Below are 21523 nucleotides of genomic sequence, written 5' to 3'. Positions count from 1 at the left end.
TCTATCTCTCTCTCTCTTTCTCTCTTGATTTCGCACCTAAGAGAAGAGCCCAATTATATTTCGTCAAAAAAACATGTTATTTGACTAAAGGAAAAAACTGAAAGGTTTTCCAAATAAAAAGTTCCTTTAAAATAGAATTTAAAACATTTAAGCTAAGAAAGAATGAACAAAACGTCAGAATCGATTTACTCTTAATGCAAAGTGAAACCGTGATACACTCTCTCTCTATCGTAACAATAGAGCGCATGTTGAACGTCCTGAACGTCAACAACTGCGTAGCATAAATAAACTAAACGTTAGTTCATCTTTGAAAACAGTACGAAGACTATCAAAGAAATTCTTTCATAAAATATTACATTTAAAAAGTTTTAAATCCTTAGCTCTTTAAAAGCTAATTACGATATAAAGGGCTCAACGTTGATTAACTTCGGTTTCCAAGTTAGGACTGCCTACTCTCAGGAAAGGTCTATATAAACAAAACATTAAAATTATTTTTATATGTTTATAATAAATGGAAAGTTAATCGAAGAGGCCTAATAAAGGCGGAGAGATATAAAATATATAGAGGAAAATCTATAACGTGATATAATTACTAAAAGCCTAAACACACTTCCGCTAAGGGAAGGGTCGGCCATTTAAAAGTGAAAGAAAGTCCATACTCTCTTTGTCACCATAATTAAATCTATCCAAAACGAGTTCAAGATTTAAGATGAAGATAAAACACCTGCATAGCGAAAGCTCAAAACTAGAATAGTGTACTTCACCAATTAGTTGTGAAAACAAATCCAGTTTAGCAACAGCGAATAAGCACGTCTTGTCGGGAGCACGACAGAGAGAAAATTGAGTTCTTTGTTTACATTGAGTACTGGGTATCTGGACGACAGATGGCGCTGTTGGGCACAACCGCAACCTGTGTAGCGATCGCTGGCGAATTTTACCTTAGAGTTTTCTGTCGAGCAACAGAGTTGCAGCTATTATAATCACCGGCTAAGTTAAATATTGAAAATAAAACAATTAGTTAACATTAATTCCCACGGGGGAACTCCGAAGAGGACCCCTGAGGGAAAAGAACATAAGAATTACGCACCAGGAATGCGCCCTCCTCCCCTACTGACACTCACGGGAAGGGGGGGGGAAGGCGGAGAACTGTAACAAAACAGAATTATAACAATTATAATTATGTAATTCATCTAAGAATGTTCACTAATAGTAAGAACGAATGAACCCCGAAGGGAAGCGTTCTACACAGAAGCTGAAAAGTTAACAAATACAATTAGATTTGATTAAAAATAATTGAGACAAAATAAACGGAGTAGCAACTCAACCCGTAACGGCAAGGAAGCTACCGTAATACGTAGTAGTAATAAAAGGGTGAACGACCTCAAGAGAGAGAGAGAGACCGTAGTCAAACTAAACTCCCATGTTCCCTACGCTGAAAGACCAAGTTCCCCTTAGGGAAGGAGGAACAGCGGAGAAACAGATTAATAAATAAAGTCCAGAGATGACGATTCCCCATGGCACCCGCCGAAGGGAAGACCGAAGGACCAAGGGAGAGATCGCGACCCATGAAATGTCACCGTGGGGGCCTGGAACCACACGGAGATGTTGTCGTACAATTGAGTGGACTTCCTACACACACACACAGCACAAACACTGAAAAGGAAACTTACTGTATTTCTATACTCAAATATATACATAAACATAAGAATGTTTACATATATATTAAGTATAAGAAAAGTAAGTAATTAAGTAAAGACAAAACATTAATGGCTGCCATGCGAGGAAAGGACAGAGACGTCTGTTCATCGTCCGAGCCAAAAGTGAAGAGAGGCAGCTCACCAGTGTGTGGGGGGGGAGGGGTAGCTAGCTAACCCTCCCCTACCCCCGTACTAACTAGCGCGGGGGTAGTTTAACCCTCATTAAAATCTAATGGCTCGTCATTTCAGCTACGCCGAAAGTAATACCCTATGTAAATAGCGTGGTTTGTATTTAGGTTACGATACAAATGAAGGTTTATAATGCTGAATACCCTACTGCTGCTACCTCCGTAGTCATCCAAGGCGACCGGAGGAAGCAGCAGGGCCTACCATAGCTGCATCACAATCGCTCGACATTCATTCCTATTTCTAGCACACTCTCTCGCCTCTCTCATATCTGTCCTCCTATCACCCAGAGCTTTCTTCACTCCATCCATCCACCCAAACCTTGGCCTTCTTCTCGTACTTCTCCCATCAACTCTTGCATTCATCACCTTCTTTAGCAGACAGCCACAACACGCTAAAAGAAAATGCAAAACAAATTAAAAGCCAGGCAGTGAAGATGTAGTGAGTACATTCGCACTGGTGAGGAGCCGAAATCAAAGTGGTTACTCAGTGGCAGTAACTACCACCACCTTCTTCTAAATTTCAACAGCAGTTTCTGAAATCCTATTAAAGGAAAAAAGAGTATTTTAATTTGCATAGGAACAAACAAACACTTATCACAAACGAATGTTGATAAAGACTCGACAATTGAGAGAACAGCACAACGGTACTACACATCTGTGCCCGTTCTGGTCAAAGATCTGTTTTAGTGTTGTTACTGTTCTTAAAATATTTTACTTTAATTTTTCATTACTTGTGGTTAATTTCTTTTTCACTTTCATAATTGGGCTATTTTTTCTTGTTGGAACCCTTGGGCTTATAGCATCCTGGTTTTCCAAGTAGGGTTGTAGCTTAACAAGTAATAATAATAATAATAATCTGTCATTAACCAATTACCTTGCCAATGATTTATAGGGTGTTCCAGTGCTGCTGATGATATATCGCTAATGTAAAGGAAGAAAAGTTTGTATAGGCATAGGAATAAATATGTAAAACCAGCGTACTGTATTCCATATCAACGATAAACTTACCAAAGAATTTCCTTTTATTTGTTCCAGGAATGAGAAGTTTTTGCTGATAACCTTTACTACTTTCCCCAATTGCCCATTCTGGAGCCATGGCTGTAATAAAAAAAAAAAAGAATCAAATCAAAGACAATTATTTTAGTTAAGTGACTACACAATATTCTAGGATTAAAGTTTGGAAAGCTATCAATGCCTATTTCAATACTGTAATACTTTTTACAAAATATCACCAATTCTTTTAGTAATTTGTATTTTTCCTAACTATACAAATCTTAGTCCTTTAAAAGGAGTCTAACTTTAGCGAAGTCTACTGGAAAAGTCCCAGTCTAGCAATCTGCCAGAGTAAGGTTCGAGTCCAGCTCAAACTCGATACTTTCTAGTAGAGTCTGCAACTTAACCATCCATGTGACCTAAGGGGGGAGCCTATATGTCTAACTGCTGAGTGATCAGCAGCCATTGCCTGGCCCTTCGTCCTAACTTGGGTGGAGAGGGGGCTTGGGTGCTGATCATATGGATATATAGTCAGTCTCTAAGGCATTGTCCTGTTAGCTAGGGCAATGTCACTTTCACTTGTCTTTGCCACTCATGAATGGCCTTTAAACCTTTAAAGCTGAAATGAGCATTAAAAATTTAACAAGGTATTAATAACTACCGACAGGTGGCCAGGGAAGGCACACCCTCCTGTAAGTCACCAATACACTCAATTATGACATTAGGCCTAAGACCTATGAGGTGGCTGAAACAGGAAGTGTAACTTCAAGAACTCGACATTTGTATACCTATCAGTTTTGGATGTGTCAGTTCTGACTTTACATTAATCCTTCTTAAATACTGTAGTAGCCACTTTGACCTTCACCTAAGAAATGCAGGGTAGAAGAGGTAAGAAATTAAGTTAAAGGACTCATATTTGTAGTCAGGAAAAATCCAAATCATTTTTAAAATTTATGATCTATTCCTACACGAATGCAAACCATCATCTTTTAATGAGACACATCCTTAGGAGGGACTAAATTCCCATGACCAAACTGGCTGGAGTAAAATCCTGGGATGTCGAGACAATCGGATTTAAATGGGCGCAGGTGTGCCAACTTCCATCCACATCTATTGCCCTGAAAGAGTTTAGGTGATAGATTGAGCTTCTGTAGGCAGACAGTCAATGGAGGAACCTATTTCCTTAATGGGATATAACATCAGAATGTTAAGCTAATATAGTGATGGGTTTACATTTAAATCCATCCTCCTCCTCACCAAGAGGATGAAAGAATTGCTACTTCCAATTACATAGAATATTGCTTGGTGTGTTGGCTTATTTGAATCTGTGTCCATTACAGCAACATAACAGGTCGTCGGCTGCACCCCAAAGGAGGGAAGAAAAGAGAAAAAAGATCAAACATTCTCAGCCTTATCATAGTCTAATCCCACAACTGCTATCATAGACAAAATGCTTCTTGTCCTGCAAGACAGCTAAGTATGAAGTACAACCTGCTGAGTAACTACCACAGGTCCCAAGGAAAATGCATTGGAGGACATTCCCCTGGGTAACAGGCTGTGAAAGTTGTCTAAAGTTTCCGACCCCTGCACCCATCACTTGCCCCAGTAACAAATTCCTTTTAAAGGCTAGTGTAGCTCATACTCCCCTGACTTTATGAGTATGAGCATGAGTCAGCTCTATTGGTTCACCTGCCAATTGTTCTTGCACTCTATCCATCATGCTTCGAAGTCAGAAGGAGATGATGCTCTTGATAACTTTTCTCTTACACTTTTCTGTACTTATAACCAGGTTTGTTTTAGCATTATTACAAGCCTTTATTCTTTACATAAGATAGATACAAGCAAAGCTGGAGTATTCGGCAATTAAACTTTTATAACAAGGTGTAAACAGGGGGCTGGTAGTTACCGGTCTATAGAGGGGACGTCGTGGCACCCTGCTTGCTCACCGAATAATCATTTTGATTCAAGCTGTCTGTGGGAACAGACATTCTTCCACTGGCTGGAGTATCTCTGTGGTTTAATTGCTTTTCTTTCCTTTCCAGCGTGTTTTTGATTGTGTGATGCTGCAATTATCTCTAAGGTTGAGCAAACTTAGCTTTAACTCTCAGACACTTCTTCCCGGTGACAACGCTGTGCTACTCCTCTGGACTTAATCCCTCGGAAGGGAAATGACTTCAGTATCTTATGACAATGTCCTTGCGTCCAGTGCTGTATTAACCCAAGGACCCAGAGGCTTTGAGCTTCTTGAGTGCTTCAACATCCCCTAACAGGATGCTCTGGCATAATTCACGCTCTCTTTTCGTACAATTTATTATAATCAAACCATAAAAAAAATTGTACATAGGCCCCTGATCTTGCTTGGCTGAGCCTTATAGATAATGCGGCCCTGCTTGTGTCTGAACTTGGGGAATATTTCACTCTTAGAGTCAGGCTTTTGGGAGACTGATGGTGCTATTGTAAGCTGTTCAGTTTTTTGTATGATATAATCACTGACTGGGTTTTTTGACCAATTAAGAACTTCCAAATAGTTATGCATAAGTTCCTGGATGTTGTTCTATAACACTTTTTTAATTCATCCTTCACTTCAGTTCAAGTATGACTACAGTTGGAAGTTGTCGTCTCAAAGAGGCAAGTTGAATCCGTTTCAAAATTTAGTGTAATTTCATGTCACGATGTTTGATTATGTTAATAACACTCTCCATTCAGTATATAGCTATTGGCGCTCAACTGATATTCAAAAATATCTCCGAAATAATAACACATGACTGGCGTGTGCAGCACATCCATAATACTGATTGCGAGAACAGAGGAACAGTGAAAAAATTTTTATTTGCAAGAGAGATAAGCCGCAATAGACCAAAAACCATTTTCAGGATGTGATGTTAATCATAGGTAATTATGATACTTTTATTTCCCTCTAGTTACATGAATCATATATGACGGCCATGCCCCATAACTCCCAAATTTTCAACCCTATCGCTAAGAATATAGCAGTGTAAGGGGTCGCAGGGGGACGTTAGCCCCCAATTAGGCAAGAAGGAAAGGATATGGCTTGTAGGTTAGGTTAGGATGTGTTCTATGCACGCAGGAGGTCCTGTCTGTCATTATACAAAGGCCCCGATTCTCCCAAAAGAGTATCTTGCGTTTTTAATGCATTTCTAACCCTTACTATTGCTGCAAATCACTTATGCTTGGTGTTTCCCAAGATTCTCCTTATAAACCCGTTTCCTACTGAGATCTAGAATAATTGCTATCAATTGTGGGGAAGGGAAAATTATTAACAGCTTTGCTCAAGCCCCTATTAAACAGAGAAAAATACCAAACTAGCCAGCACTCATCCATTTCTTATAATGAATTCCAGTTTCGCCAGTAATTAAAGTATCATATTTTTACCATAGTTTTTCTTATAATAAATAATGTGCTTTCACTAAATTTGACCTTCATTTCAACACCAAATAAAGCGAAAACCCGTCAGACTGTCTAAGAACGGGGATATTACTTAGAAATCTAAATGGTTTTTGCTCCGCCTTGCACGTCCGGAAAAAGAAAACATCAAGCTATATACTGGCAAGTGGTACATGCTGAGCTGCGCACACTAACCCCATTGATCATTATTTCTTCGATAATATGATATTTTAATTATAAAATAAATTTTTGAATATACTTACCCGGTGAATATATAATAGCTGCAACTCTGCGGCTCGACAGAAAACACACTCAAAAAACTCGCGAGCGATCGCTATGAAGGTTGCGGGTGTGCCCACCAGCGCCAACTGTCGGCCAGATACCACTCCTGCATGTAAACAAACCCTTCAATTCTTCTCGTCCCGCTGCGTCTCTATTGGGGAGGAAGGGAGGGTCATTTAATTTATATATTCACCGGGTAAGTATATTCAAAAATTTATTTTATAATTAAAATATCATTTTTAAATATTTAACTTAGCCGGTGAATATATAATAGCTGATTCACACCCAAGGCGGTGGGTAGAGACCAGAGTTAATTAAGTTTACAGCGTATAAGCTAAGAGTTTTTTCATTTTGACAGTTATCAATATAACAAAACCAAAATATATAGGTACCTGGTAAGGAAGTTGACTTAGACGATTACTCTGCCTTGTAAGTCTGGCTTCCTCACGGAGCCCAGCGATCCTCTTAGGATGCTGAAAGACTCCCAGGAGCTGAAGTATCAAGGGTTGCAACCCATACAACAGGACCTCATCAAACCCCTAATCTGGGCGCTCTCAAGAAATGACTTTGACCACCCGCCAAATCAACCAGGATGCGAAAGGCTTCTTAGCCTTCCGAACAACCCATAAAACAATATTAAAAACATTTCAAGAGACAGATTAAAAGGATATTGGAATTAGGGAAGTGTAGTGGTAGAACCCTCACCCACTACTGCACTCGCTGCAACGAATGGACCCAGTGTGTAGCAGTCCTCGTGTCTGGACATCTTTTAAGTAAAATGACGCGAACACTGACTTGCTTCTCCAAAAAGTAGCGTCCATAATACTTTGCAGAGATTTATTTTGCTTGAAGGCCACGGAGGTTGCTATATCTCTAACTTCGTGCGTCTTAACCTTAAGCAAACATCGGTCTTTCTCATTCAAGTGAGAATGAGCTTCTCGTATTAAAAAAATCTGATAAAATATGACAAAGTATTCTTTGACATAGGCAATGAAGGTTTCTTAACTGAGCACCATAATGCCGCAGATTTCCCTCGTAATGACTTAGTACGAGCTAAATCGAACTTAAGAGCTCTAACAGGACATAATACTCTTTCCAGTTCGTTGCCTACGATCTCTGATAAGCAAGGAATATCAAAAGATTTAGGCCAAGGACGAGAAGGCAGATCATTTTTGGCCAGGAAACCAAGTTGAAGTGAACAAGTGGCTTTTTTCTGTAGAAAAGCCGATGTTCTTACTGAAGGCATGAAGTTCACTGACCCTTTTAGCCGAAGCCAAGCACACTAGGAAAAGTGTCTTGAGGGTGAGATCCTTCAGGGAGGCTGAATGTAATGGCTCAAACCTGTCTGACATGAGGAACCTTAGGACCACGTCTAAGTTCCATCCAGGAGTTGCCAACCGACGTTCCTTAGAGGTCTCGAAAGACTTAAGGAGATCTTGGAGATCTTTATTGTTGGAAAGATCTAAGCCTCTATGTCGAAAGACCGAAGCCAACATGCTCCTGTAGCCCTTAATCGTGGGAGCTGAAAGGGAGTGAACCTTTCTCAGATGTAAAAGAAAATCTGCGATTTGGGCTACAGAGGTACTGGACGAGGACACAGATGCTGACTTGCACCAGTCTCGAAAGACTTCCCACTTCGACTGGTATACTCTAATGGTAGAAGCTCTCCTAGCTCTTGCAATCGCACTGGCTGCCTCCTTCGAAAAGCCTCTAGCTCTTGAGAGTCTTTCGATAGTCTGAAGGAAGTCAGACGAAGAGCGGGGAGGCTTTGATGGACATTCTTTACGTGGGGCTGACGTAACAGATCTACCGTTAGAGGAAGACTTCTTGGAAAGTCTACCAGCCATTGAAGTACCTCGGTGCACCACTCTCTCGCGGGCCAGAGGGTAGCAACCAACGTCAACCTTGTCCCTTCGTGAGATGCGAACTTCTGCAGTACCTTGTTGACTATCTTGAATGGTGGGAATGCATATAAGTCCAGAAAAGACCAATCCAGTAGAAACGCGTCTATGTAGATTGCTTCTATATCTAGGACTGGAGAGCAATAGATTGGTAACCTTTTGGTCAACGAGGAGGCAAAGAGGTCTATGGTGGGTTGACCCCAAGTAGCCCAAAGACTCTTGCCCACGTCCTTGTGGAGGGTCCATTCCGTGGTTATCACCTGACCCCTCCGACTGAGACAGTCTGCCAAGACGTTCAAGTCCCCCTGGATGAATCTCGTCAACTGGGAGATGCCTCGAATTCTTGACCATAAGAGAAGGTCCCTTGCGATCTCGAGCAGCGTGAAGGAGTGTGTGCCTCCTTGCTTGGAGATGTACGCCAAAGTTGTGGTGTTGTCTGAGTTGCCTCTACCACTAAGTTTCGAAGAAGCTTTCTAATATCATCAAGGCCAAGTGGACTGCTAATAGCTCCTTGCCGTTGATGTGCATGCTCTTCTGACTTGAGGTCCACAGACCCGAGCATTCCCGACCGTCCAGGGTCGCACCCCAACCCAAATCCGACGCGTCTGAGGACAACACGTGGTTTGGGTTCTTGACTGCTAGGGATAGTCCCTCTCTCAGACTGATATTGCTGTCCCACCATTTCAGGCATGCCTTTACTGGTTCGGAGACAGGAAATGATACCGTCTCTAATGTCTTGTCCTAGTTCCAGTGAGAGGCTAGATGGAACCGGAGAGGCAGAAGTTGTAGTATCCCTAGTGAGACAAACTGCTCCAGGGATGAGAGAGTCCCTACGAGACTGTTCCAACTCCTGACTGAATAAACGTTTCGTTTCAGCATTAGTTGGACTTCGAGCAGGGCTTGACTGCGAATCTCCATCCCCAAATATAGAATAATCTGGGATGGGATCAGTTGGGACTTTTAGGTTGACCAAAATTTCCAACTCCCTGGCCAGACTCAACGTCCAATGTAGATCCTGCAGACAGCGAAGACTGGACGATGCTCTGAGAAGCCAGTCATCCAAGTACAGGGAGGCTCGGATCCCCGATAGATGGAGGGATTTTGCCACATTCCTCATGAGCCTCATAAACACGAGAGGAGCAGGACTGAGGCCAAAGCACAGGGCTCGAAACTGGTACCCCACATTCCTGTAAACAAACCTCAGAAACGGTTGGGAATCCGGGTGTATAGGAATGTGGAAGTATGCCTCCTGAAGGTCGAGAGAGACCATCCAGTCGCCTTCCATAAATGCTGTCAAGACAGCCTGGTAGACTTCATCGTGAAGTTTGTCTTGACAATTAACACATTGAGCGCACTTGCCTCTTACGTACTCCTGCAGTGAACATGGCTGCCAAATCATTGGAGCCATCCCTGAGGAACTTGTTCCTGCAGAGAACGTGGCTGTCAGATCATTGGAGCCATCCCTGAAAGCCTTGTTTATGCATGACATAATTGTACAGCAAAACTTCAAAGGCTCGAAAATAGCTGTGAAGTCGACCTGTAAAATCTTGGAGCGTCTCATGGCCAGGCGCCAGGGAGAGTCTATGAGGTTTGAGAAGTCTATCTGGACAGAGGCAGGAACTCCCAAGCCGAGAACTTCTCTCGTGTCATATCAGACTCTCGCTCTATAAGCCAGTTTAAAAGAAGGGAAAGCAAAGGCTGTCTCCCCCAAACTCCTCCTGGTGATAAACCAGTCGCCTAGCAAACGTAAAGCTCTCTTAGAGGAGCGAGAGAGCACTAGCTTATAAAACAACGGCTTCGAAGTAGCTAGGCCTAGTGTAAGCTCTGACGTTTAGGCGAACGAGGAGCAGCAGTTACAAAAAGATCCGGACAAAGATCCTTAAAAATCAGCATGATTTATTTAAAGTCCATAGAGGGCTAAGCAGCTTTAGGCTCCTCTCCGTCTGACAGAGTCCTCAAGGGAATATCAGTAGGAGAGGGAACAGCAACTTCCTCATCTGAAGGAACCTTGTCCGATAATAGCCGAGTCTCAAGCAAGGGAGAGACCTACCGTGGTGGCAATGCTTTACAAGCAGAGTCCACACGCACTGGTGCATTAGTAGCGGACCAGGACGCAACGTCATGTAACTGCTTGACAGTCTGTGAACTGTCAACAACAACAGGTGCGTGAGGACGCACAGCGTCCACTCGAGACTGCTTTGACCGCCTAGACTGAGCAGTCAAAACAACTCTAGAATGCGGAGGTTGACGCTCAGCGTCAAAACAAGTCAACTCCGATTGTTGGCGAACGTCCTGAACGTCAACAGGAGCATCAGCAAGTGGCCTAACGTCCAAATGTGGCTGAAAATCCACACGAGACCGCATCGAGTGTGGTTCTAAACAACCTGACTGACGTGACTTGGCTACGCCAACGTCAACAGGACGCACAAAGGAACGTTAGGGTGGCTGAAGGCCAGGATCTCGATGAGATAAACGGCTAGGCTCAACGGACTTATCGGCAGAATAGTCTTCCATAAGGGAGGCAAGCATATACTGCATGTCTTGCCATACAACCCATTAAGGATCAACGGAAATGGTTGTGGTAAGAGACGAGGGTAACGTCTGTGACCGCAGCACTTTGCCTACAAAAAAAGACTCTCGGAGTCTGTGTTACACTTTTGTTAGGCGGCGAGCAGTTATCCGATGACTGCATAGGGTCAGAGCTTTCCTAATGGTTGTAACCAGGACGCTGGACCTGTCCTGAAAGGACTGACTTTCGCTTAAAGGGCCTCGAAACCTTGTTCCACAGTTTCTTATGCGAAAAGCCTTCGGATGACGAGGAGAAAATCATCTCTCTCGCCTTATGGTAGGGGTGATCTTGGTTAGATACACCTGATACCATAGAGGGAACGTCTGTTCGCTGATCAAGGCCTCTCGAACCCATAAGTCGTACGACATTACTTCTCCCCTGGGCTTGGGAGCTTGCAAGAGGTCCCGGACTAGGCGAACGACAGGCACGAACAGACGAACCCTCGGTCGCAACACTGATAACACTTTGCGCAATATCACTTTATCACTACGATTTTCTGTTTTGCACTTATTTCACTGAAATCAAATTTTTTAAACAATTCACATTAGGTATGAATAAAACTGATTTCTACCTGAAGCACGCAATTCTACCCTCATCAAAAGGTTGTAATTGCGAAATCAGTCGTATAATGTAAGCACATTAATACCAGCAAAAAACAGTAAACATATTTTAAGATAAAAAAATCAGTGGCTGGGGAAGAGACTAAACACTAGTTCATTCAAAACTACGTTTTCAATCTCTCACCGTACAGTGCCTTGGGACGAGAATAAAAACTAAAAACGTTTTATCCTTTCTCCCCGTACAGAGACTAGGGACGAGAGTAACTCGAGAACAACGTTACTCGCTTGGGACGAGATAAAGATCGGAACGTTCTCTCTCCTCTCTCTCTCTCCGTCTCTATCTCTCTCTCTCTCTCTCTTGATTTCGCACCGAAGAGAAGAGCCCATTTACCTTTCGTCAATAAACAGGTTATTTGACCAAAGGGAAAAACTGAAAGGTTTTTCAATTAAAAGTTCCTTTAAAATAGTCTTTAAAACATTTAAGCTTTGAAAGAAAAAAGAACAAAACGTCAGAATCGATTTACTCTTTCTGCAAAGTGAAACCGTGATACTCTCTCTCTCTATCGTAACGATAGAGCGCAAACTGCGTAGCATAAATAAACTAAACGTTAGTTCATCTTTGAAACAGTACGAAGACTATTCAAAGAAAAAAACTATCATAAAATATTTACAAAAAATATTTCATTTAATAAGTTTTAAATCATTAGCTCTGTAAAAGTTATTTACGATTAAAAAGGGCTCAACGTTGTTTAACTTCGGTTTCCAAGTTAGGACCGCCTACTCTCAGGAAAGGTCGCATATAAACAAATCATTAAAATTTATTTTGATGTTTATTGTAAATGGAAAGCTAATCGAAGAGGCCTAATAAAGGCGGTTGAGATATAAAATATATAGAGGAAAATCTATAATTAATTTATAACGTGATAAGATAATTGCTAAAAGCCTAAAACACACTTCCGTCTAAGGGACGGGTCGGCCATTTAAAAGTCAAAGAAAGTCCATACTCTCTCTCTTGTCATCAAAAATTAAATCTATCCAAAAACGAGTTCAAGATTTAAGATGAAGATAAAACACCTGCACTGCGAAAGCTCAAACCAAAATGAAGTACTTCACCAAATATGTTGAGAAAACTCCAGGTTCTACAGCGAGTATTGATACGTCTTGTCGTCAACGTCGACAGAGAAGAATTGAAGGGTTTGTTTACATGCAAGAGTGGTATCTGGCCGACAGTTGGCGCTGGTGGGCACACCCGCAACCTTCATAGCGATCGCTCGCGAGTTTTTTGAGTGTGTTTTCTGTCGAGCCGCAGAGTTGCAGCTATTATATATTCACCGGCTAAGTTAAATATTTAAAACAAGTTTTTATTTGCAGTGAAAATAAGTGTCATTTCTAAAGAAAAACTGCCATTTTCCTTGGTTTCATTGTAGTGTATTACAGGGCAATGTAACCTAGGAAAACAACTACTTTTTCTTATAGAAAAAATTACGCTCTCTTCGAAAATGAAACTCGTTTCCGTCGCAAAATGTTATTTTTATAATAAAATAAATTTTTGAATATACTTACCCGGTGATTATATAAGCTGCAGCTCTGCTGCCCGACAGAAAAACTCTACGTTCAAAATCCGCCAGCGATCGCTATGCAGGTAGGGGGTGTACTTCAACAGCGCCATCTGTCGTGCAGGTACTCAGTACTCAATGTAAACACAGAACTCAATTTTCTCCTCGGTCCACTGGGTCTCTATTGGGGAGGAAGGGAGGGTCCTTTAATATATAATCACCGGGTAAGTATATTCAAAAATTTATTTTATTATAAAAATAACATTTTTCAATATTAAACTTAGCCGGTGATTATATAAGCTGATTCACACCCAGGGGGGTGGGTAGAGACCAGCATTAATTGTTTACATTATTATGAGCTAAGGATTTTGTATTTCATTTTAGCAGTTATTCAAAATAACAAACATAAAATAAATAAGTACCTGGTAAGGAAGTCGACTTGAACAATTACTCTGCCTTTTTTAAGTACGTCTTCCTTACTGAGCCTCGCGATCCTCTTAGGATGCTGACCGACTCCTAGGAGCTGAAGTATCAAGGGTTGCAACCCATACTACAGGACCTCATCAAAACCTCTAATCTAGGCGCTTCTCAAGAAAAGAATTTGACCACCCGCCAAATCAACCAGGATGCGAAAGGCTTCTTAGCCTTCCGGACAACCCAAAAACAACAATAAAAAACATTTCAAGAGAAAGATTAAAAAAGGTTATGGAATTAGGGGAATGTAGTGGTTGAGCCCTCACCCACTACTGCACTCGCTGCTACGAATGGTCCCAGGGTGTAGCAGTTCTCGTAAAGAGACTGGACATCTTTAAGATAAAAAGACGCGAACACTGACTTGCTTCTCCAATAGGTTGCGTCCATTATACTCTGCAGAGATCTATTTTGTTTAAAGGCCACTGAAGTTGCGACAGCTCTAACTTCATGTGTCCTTACCTACAGCAAAGCATGGTCTTCCTCATTCAGATGGGAATGAGCTTCTCGTATCAACAGTCTGATATAATAGGAAACTGCATTCTTTGACATAGGCAAAGAAGGTTTCTTAATAGCACACCATAAAGCTTCTGACTGTCCTCGTAAAGGTTTAGTTCGTCTTAAATAGAACTTAAGAGCTCTAACAGGGCATAAGACTCTTTCTAGTTCATTTCCAACCAAATTTGAAAGGCTTGGAATATCGAACGATTTCGGCCAAGGACGAGAAGGTAGCTCGTTTTTGGCTAGAAAACCAAGCTGTAAAGAACATGTAGCCGTTTCAGATAAAAATCCGATGTTCCTGCTGAAGGCGTGAATCTCACTGACTCTTTTAGCTGTTGCTAAGCAAACGAGGAAAAGAGTCTTTAAAGTGAGATCTTTAAAGGAGGCTGATTGTAGTGGCTCGAACCTTTCTGACATAAGGAATCTTAGTACCACGTCTAAATTCCAACCCGGTGTAGCCAAACGACGCTCCTTCGAGGTCTCAAAAGACTTAAGGAGGTCCTGTAGATCTTTGTTGTTAGAAAGATCTAAGCCTCTGTGACGGAAGACTGCTGCCAACATGCTTCTGTAACCTTTGATAGTGGGAGCTGAAAGAGATCTTTCCTTCCTCAGGTATAATAGGAAGTCAGCTATTTGGGTTACAGAGGTACTGGTCGAGGATACTGATACCGACTTGCACCAGTTTCGGAAGACTTCCCACTTCGACTGGTAGACTCTAAGAGTGGATGTCCTCCTTGCTCTAGCAATCGCCCTGGCTGCCTCCTTCGAAAAGCCTCTAGCTCTAGTGAGTCTTTCGATAGTCTGAAGGCAGTCAGACGAAGAGCGTGGAGGCTTGGGTGTACCTTCTTTACGTGTGGCTGACGTAGAAGGTCCACTCTTAGAGGAAGAGTTCTGGGAACGTCCAGCAGCCATTGAAGTACCTCGGTGAACCATTCTCTCGCGGGCCAGAGGGGAGCAACTAACGTCAACCTTGTCCCTTCGTGAGAGGCGAACTTCTGTAGTACCTTATTGACAATCTTGAACGGGGGGAATGCATAAAGGTCTAGATGGGACCAATCCAGTAGAAAGGCATCTATATGAACTGCTGCTGGGTCCGGGATTGGTGAGCAATATATTGGGAGCCTCTTGGTCATCGAGGTTGCAAAGAGATCTATGGTAGGTTGGCCCCATGTGGCCCATAGTCTCTTGCACACATCCTTGTGTAGGGTCCATTCTGTTGGAATGATTTGACCCTTCCGACTGAGGCAATCCGCCATGACATTCATGTTGCCTTGAATGAACCTCGTTACTAGAGAAAGGTTTAGATCTCTTGACCAGGTGAGGAGGTCCCTTGCGATCTCGTACAACGTCATAGAATGGGTCCCTCCTTGCTTGGAGATGTACGCCAAGGCCGTGGTGTTGTCTGAGTTCACCTCCACCACCTTGCCTTGAAGGAGGGACTTGAAGCTTTTCAAGGCCAGATGAACTGCCAGTAGCTCCTTGCAGTTGATATGTAACGTTCTTTGATTCGAGTTCCAAGTTCCCGAGCATTCCCGACCGTCTAATGTCGCACCCCAGCCCGTGTCCGATGCGTCCGAGAAGAGAACGTGGTTGGGGGTCTGAACAGCCAGGGGCAGACCCTCTCTGAGGTTGATGTTGTCCTTCCACCAAGTCAGTGATGACTTCATCTTCTCGGAAATGGGGATCGAGACCGCTTCTAGCGTCTTGTCCTTTTTCCAGTAAACAGCTAGGTGAAATTGAAGGGGACGGAGGTGTAGTCTCCCTAACGAAATGAACTGTTCCAGGGATGAAAGCGTCCCTATCAGACTCATCCACTGTCTGACTGAACATCGTTCCTTCTTTAGCATGTTCTGAATGCATCCTTGGGCTTGACTTGTTCAGGGGGCCGACGGAAAAGCCCGAAAAGCTTGACTGTGAATCTCCATCCCTAAGTACACTATAGTTTGGGATGGGACCATTTGGGACTTTTCCATATTGACCAGGAGACCCAATTCCTTGGTCAGATCTAGAGTCCACTTTAGATTCTCCAGACAGCGACGACTGGAAGAAGCTCTTAGAAGCCAGTCGTCCAAATAGAGGGAGGCTCTGATATCCGCTAAATGCAGGAATTTGGCAATATTCCTCATCAGCCTCGTAAATACAAGAGGAGCTGTGCTTAGGCCAAAGCACAGGGCTTGAAATTGGTAGACAACCTTTTCGTAAACGAATCTCAGCAAAGGTTGGGATTCTGGGTGGATGGGGACGTGAAAGTAAGCGTCCCTTAGGTCTAAGGAGACCATCCAGTCTTCCTTCCTGACCGCTGCTAGAACGGACTTTGTGGTCTCCATGGCGAACGTCTGCTTTGTGACAAAGACATTCAGCGCACTGACGTCTAGCACCGGCCTCCACCCTCCTGTCTTCTTTACCACTAAGAAGAGACGGTTGTAGAAGCCCGGGGATTGATGGTCCCGGACTTTGACTACCGCTCCCTTTTCTAGTAAGAGAGACACCTCCTGCTTCAAAGCTAGCCTCTTGTCTTCCTCTCTGTACCTGGGAGAGAGATCGATGGGAGATGTTGCTAGAGGGGGTTTGCGTACAAACGGGATCTTGTACCCTTCTCTGAGCAACTTCACAGATTGTGCATCTGCGCCCCTTTTCTCCCAGGTCTGCCAGAAGTTCTTGAGTCTGGCTCCCACTGCTGTCTGAAGAAGGTGGCAGTCAGACTCTGCCCTTAAAGGACTTGGTACCTTTCTTCTTCCCACGTCTCCCTGCGGCACGAGCACCTCCTCTGCTGGAGGCTCTGCCACGAAAGGGCGGAATGAATCTGGACGCTGGAGTGTCCATCCTGGGTCTAGACAAGGTAGGCAAAGGGGTGGCTTTGCGGGCAGAGGACACAACCAGGTCATGAGTGTCTTTTTGAATCAAGGAGGCAGCAATCTCCTTTATCAAGTCCTCTGGGAAAAGGCACTTTGAGAGAGGAGCAAACAGAAGTTCCGATCTCTGACACGGTGTTACTCCAGCTGACAGGAAAGAGCAAAGGTTTTCCCGTTTCTTGAGGACCCCGGAAACGAACGAAGCCGCAAGCTCACTGGATCCGTCACGTATGGCCTTGTCCATACAGGACATAATGAGCAAGGAAGCTTCCTTGTCAGAAGGGGAGATCTTCCTGCTCAAAGCTCCCAGACACCAGTCCAAAAAGTTAAAGACCTCGAAGGCTCTAAACACTCCTTTCAACAGATGGTCTAAGTCTGAAGGAGACCAACAAATCTTAGAGCGTCTCATGGCCAGCCTGCGGGGAGAGTCTACTAGACTTGAGAAGTCGCCCTGGGCAGAGGCAGGAACTCCCAAGCCGAGAACTTCTCCCGTGGCATACCAGACGCTCGATCTGGAAGAGAGTCTCGCAGGGGGAAACGTAAATGCTGTCTTCCCAAGGTTCTTTTTGGACTGCATCCAATCTCCTAAAACTCGTAAAGCTCTCTTGGACGAGCGGGCGAGGACGAGTTTCGTGAAGGCAGGCGCTGATGACTGCGTGCCTAAAGCGAACTCTGACGGAGGAGAGCGTGGAGCCGCAGGCACAAACTGATCAGGAAACATCTCCTTGAACAAAGCAAGAACTTTTCTAAAGTCCAAGGAGGGTTGCGTGGTCTTGGGTTCGTCGATGTCCGTATGCGGGTCGTCAATGTGTGCAGCGTCGTCATCATCAGAGAGTCCATCATCTTAAAACTGAGGAGGAAGCGGCAAAGGAGTAGGTATCGGCTGGTCAGCTGAGTCCGGCAGCACGGGTGCACGCGTGACTGAACCGGACGCAACGTCATGGAACTGTTGCCCAGTCTGTGAACTGGCAACAACCATGGCAGCGCGGGGACGCAAAGCGTCTACTCCAGACTGACTAGTCTGCTGTGGGCGAGTAGAGGTAACCACACTGGGTTACGGAGGTTGACGCACCGCGTCAAAACAAAACAACTTAGGTTGTTGTTGTACCTCGCGAACGTCAACGGAAGGTTCCGTGCGTCGCTGAACGTCAACATGCGGCTGGCAGGGTACACTGGAACGCATGGGTGGCGGGACTCTCACAGATGGAGTGCGGGAGAAGGTAGCCTCAGCGTCCACAGGACGCACAACCGTGGTTGGTTGTAGGCTAGAGGTTGGTGCAGCGTCAACCTTCTCCGCACGAAAGTCCTGCATCAATGACGTTAACTGTGACTGCATGGTCTGCAGCAAAGACCACTTAGGGTCTACAGGAGCAGGTGCGGCAACAGACGGAGTTACTGCCTGATGCGGTACCGCTTTGCCTCTCTTAGGAGGTGAGTAGTCGTCGGAAGACTGCAGCGAGTCCGAACTGACCCACTGGCTACAACTGGGCCGTTGGACTTGCGCGGAAGGGACCGACTTGCGCTTAAGAGGCCGCGAGACCTTGGTCCATGGTTTCTTATGAGAAACCTCTTCCGCAGACGAGGAATAAATGGGCTCTCTCGTCTTCGTGTGGGTGGGGCGATCTTGGGTAGATACGCCCGAAACCACGGAGGGAACGTCTGTTCGCTGATTAAAGCCTCTCGAACCCTTTGGTCGTACGACATTGCTTCTCCCCTGGGCTTGGGAGTATGCAAGAGGTCCCGGACTGGGAGGACGACAGGCACGAACAGACGAACCCTCAAGCGCAACACTATCCACAACACTATCCACAACACTACCACTCACTTTATCACTACCCACTGCACTCTTACACTTCAGCTCCTTGACGTCTGCCATGAGCTGGTTACGGTCACTAGCCAAAGACTCGACTCTCTCACCCATAGCCTGAATGGCACGCATCATATCTGCCATCGAAGGTTGTTGAGTGCTAGAAGGGGGATCAGGAGCAACCACTACAGGGGAAGGAATAGGTTGTGGGGCATGAGGAGAGGAAATATCAATGAAGCGAGATGAACTTCTCCTGACTCTATCTCTCTCTAGCCTACGTGAATATTTCTGGAATTCGAGAAAATCGAATTCCGAAAGCCCAACGCATTCCTCACATCGATCTTCCAATTGACAGGTTTTATCCCGACAATTGGAACAAACGGTGTGCGGATCGATAGAGGCCTTCGGAAGACGCCTTGAACAGTCCCTAGCACTACACTTTCTGTATTTAGGGACTTGAGAAGGGTCAGCCATTTTGAATTAGTCAAAGGGGAATTCAAAAAACTATCCAAAGTCGTCAACAAATAATCCGATATCAACAAAAGAATGCAAGGATGTATTGAAGATAACGTCTGCAAAGCGAAAGCTCAAAACTAGAAATGTGTACTTCACCAAAATATGTGAAAACCAATCCAGTAAGCAACAGCGAATTTAGTAGGTCTTGCCGGTGGCACGACAGAGAGAAAATTGAGTTCTGTGTTTACATTGAGTACTGAGTACCTGCACGACAGATGGCGCTGTTGAAGTACACCCCCTACCTGCATAGCGATCGCTGGCGGATTTTGAACGTAGAGTTTTTCTGTCGGGCAGCAGAGCTGCAGCTTATATAATCACCGGCTAAGTTTAATATTGAAAATTAATAGTTTCAGAAATATATATACATCTATATCCTCCAATAATGGGGGACCCCCAGTGGGAACTCGGGGTTTTGGGTGGGGAAAACATACTGGGGAATCGATATATAAACGTAAAACAAGCCTTTTCTTCTCTATACATTACCTTCTTGAAATTATAATAACCGGAGGAAAATACAAAACAGTATATCTGGATAAACTTTGGAGGCACCGTTACAAAGATTGTGTCATGAAAAAATACAGTAACCAGTGCTGCCAACGTCTGATGTAGATCAAATGTTATTTTGTGACCTGTCATACTACTAGGCTAGGTTAGGTGGGTTTGTTAGGTTCTGTGCCCTTTTTGTACTTTTTATATATTGAGTAAAACTTATATGGAGAAATTATCTAAAATACATATGGAAATACCTATCATTACTATCTTTAGTAATGTCAGCGTGCCGTTAGTAATTCTGTGTACCATACGTCAACGTTGATAACACTGTGTATTATTGGTAACGTTGCTAATGTTATCGTTCGTTCGTAAGAGAAGTGACACCGTGCAACTCAAAGTTATCCGAATTGGTTGATCTGTTTGTTTCCGATTGAAATGAACATCAAATTCGGTTAATTCACATTATTTACTATAGGAAAACAATTATATATCGTTTCCCCAGTATGTTTTCCCCACCCAAAACCCCGAGTTCCCACTGGGGGTCCCCCATTATCGTAGGATATAGATGTATATATATTTCAGAAACTATTCATTTGCGACGGAAACGAGTGTCATTTTTGAAGAGAGCGTAATTTTTTCTATAAGAAACAGTAGTTTTTTACCTAGGTTACATTGCCCTGTTATTCACTACAAAAATACCTTTTCCTTTAAGAAACATATGTTTGTTAGTAGAAAATCTTTTCCCGTCCGTAACTATAATAACACCAGAAAAATGTACGATTCATATACAAGGCTAGAAATTAAAGTACTGTCTCATATATAATACCCTTAATCCTCAAGTTAGGTCAGACTATTGTATAAGTGCTTCATGCCATGTAGAAAATATTGCTTACACAAAAAATGGTCTTTTAATTTTTAATATATTGCAAAAATAATCCCTTGTTTGAACTCGAAAAATCCGCCCTGTATCTCAGTTGTCAAAATCGAAATTTGACGAAACAGGTGTTCAAAAACTCCTTATTTTTCACGTTTTCTTGCCAGTGAGTTTTGAAACTTCAAAATGATCACTATATATGTTAAACAAAGAAATATACTTACTTTTTTAGTTTTTTTGTGGACTAGGGTAGATTCTTGATGTTTTAAACCCAATATAATAAGTTAGGTTTTGAGTTGTGCCTCTCGAGTTCGAGAAAAACGCTGTTGACATTTCTATGAAGATCAAAAAGCTCTCCTTTGGGCCCACTATCCTTTCAAACAAGTACTAAAAAGTGAATAGCAAATATCTCTATTTATTTCACTTACGACTTCATGCCTTATTTTCTTATAATTTTTACAAAAATGTATAATTTTTATTTCTTGTACCATTTCCTCTTCATAAATAAAGTTTCTTCTATCTAGATAGTCATTTACGTTTAACTCTTCCATTGCAAAAGTCATCTCAATTGTTTCCTTCAAAATAAACCTTCAAGTTATTTTCTCATTATCAACAACCGCATAATTATTCCAAGTTCATTCTGTACTTATCTTCTTTTGTATGATCTGTTTTTACTGGCATTTTCTTCTTCCTACTAACTTATTGTGATGTATGTGTTAAATGCCCAATGACTAATTTGTCTCTGTTTTCAAATAATTAACCTCACCTATATAATAAAGAGCAAGTGTCGAACTCTCTCTCTCTCTCTCTCTCTCTCTCTCTCTCTCTCTCTCTCTCTCTCTCTCTCTCTCTCTCTCTC

The 21523-nt window shown here is 43.1% G+C and overlaps 1 protein-coding gene across 1 annotated transcript in view; it reads right to left on the bottom strand.

Moving 5' to 3' along the window:
- Positions 1-21286, bottom strand: part of LOC137651024 (ciliogenesis and planar polarity effector 2-like) — a 96876-nt gene extending 75590 nt beyond the window's left edge. The window contains exons 1-2 of the mRNA XM_068384166.1: positions 20889-21286; positions 2894-2983 (exon numbers count right to left, since the gene is read on the bottom strand). Coding sequence (XP_068240267.1) covers positions 2894-2981 — 88 coding nt within the window. The 5' untranslated portion in view covers positions 2982-2983; positions 20889-21286. The remainder of the gene's footprint in view (positions 1-2893; positions 2984-20888) is intronic.
- Between the last annotated feature and the right edge of the window lie 237 nt (positions 21287-21523).

Source organism: Palaemon carinicauda, chromosome 1 (genome assembly GCF_036898095.1).
Source record: "Palaemon carinicauda isolate YSFRI2023 chromosome 1, ASM3689809v2, whole genome shotgun sequence".
Classification (NCBI taxonomy): Eukaryota; Metazoa; Arthropoda; class Malacostraca; order Decapoda; family Palaemonidae; genus Palaemon; species Palaemon carinicauda.
The sequence above is the reverse complement of the archived record's forward strand: the minus strand, read 5'-3'. Positions and strand labels throughout refer to the sequence as shown.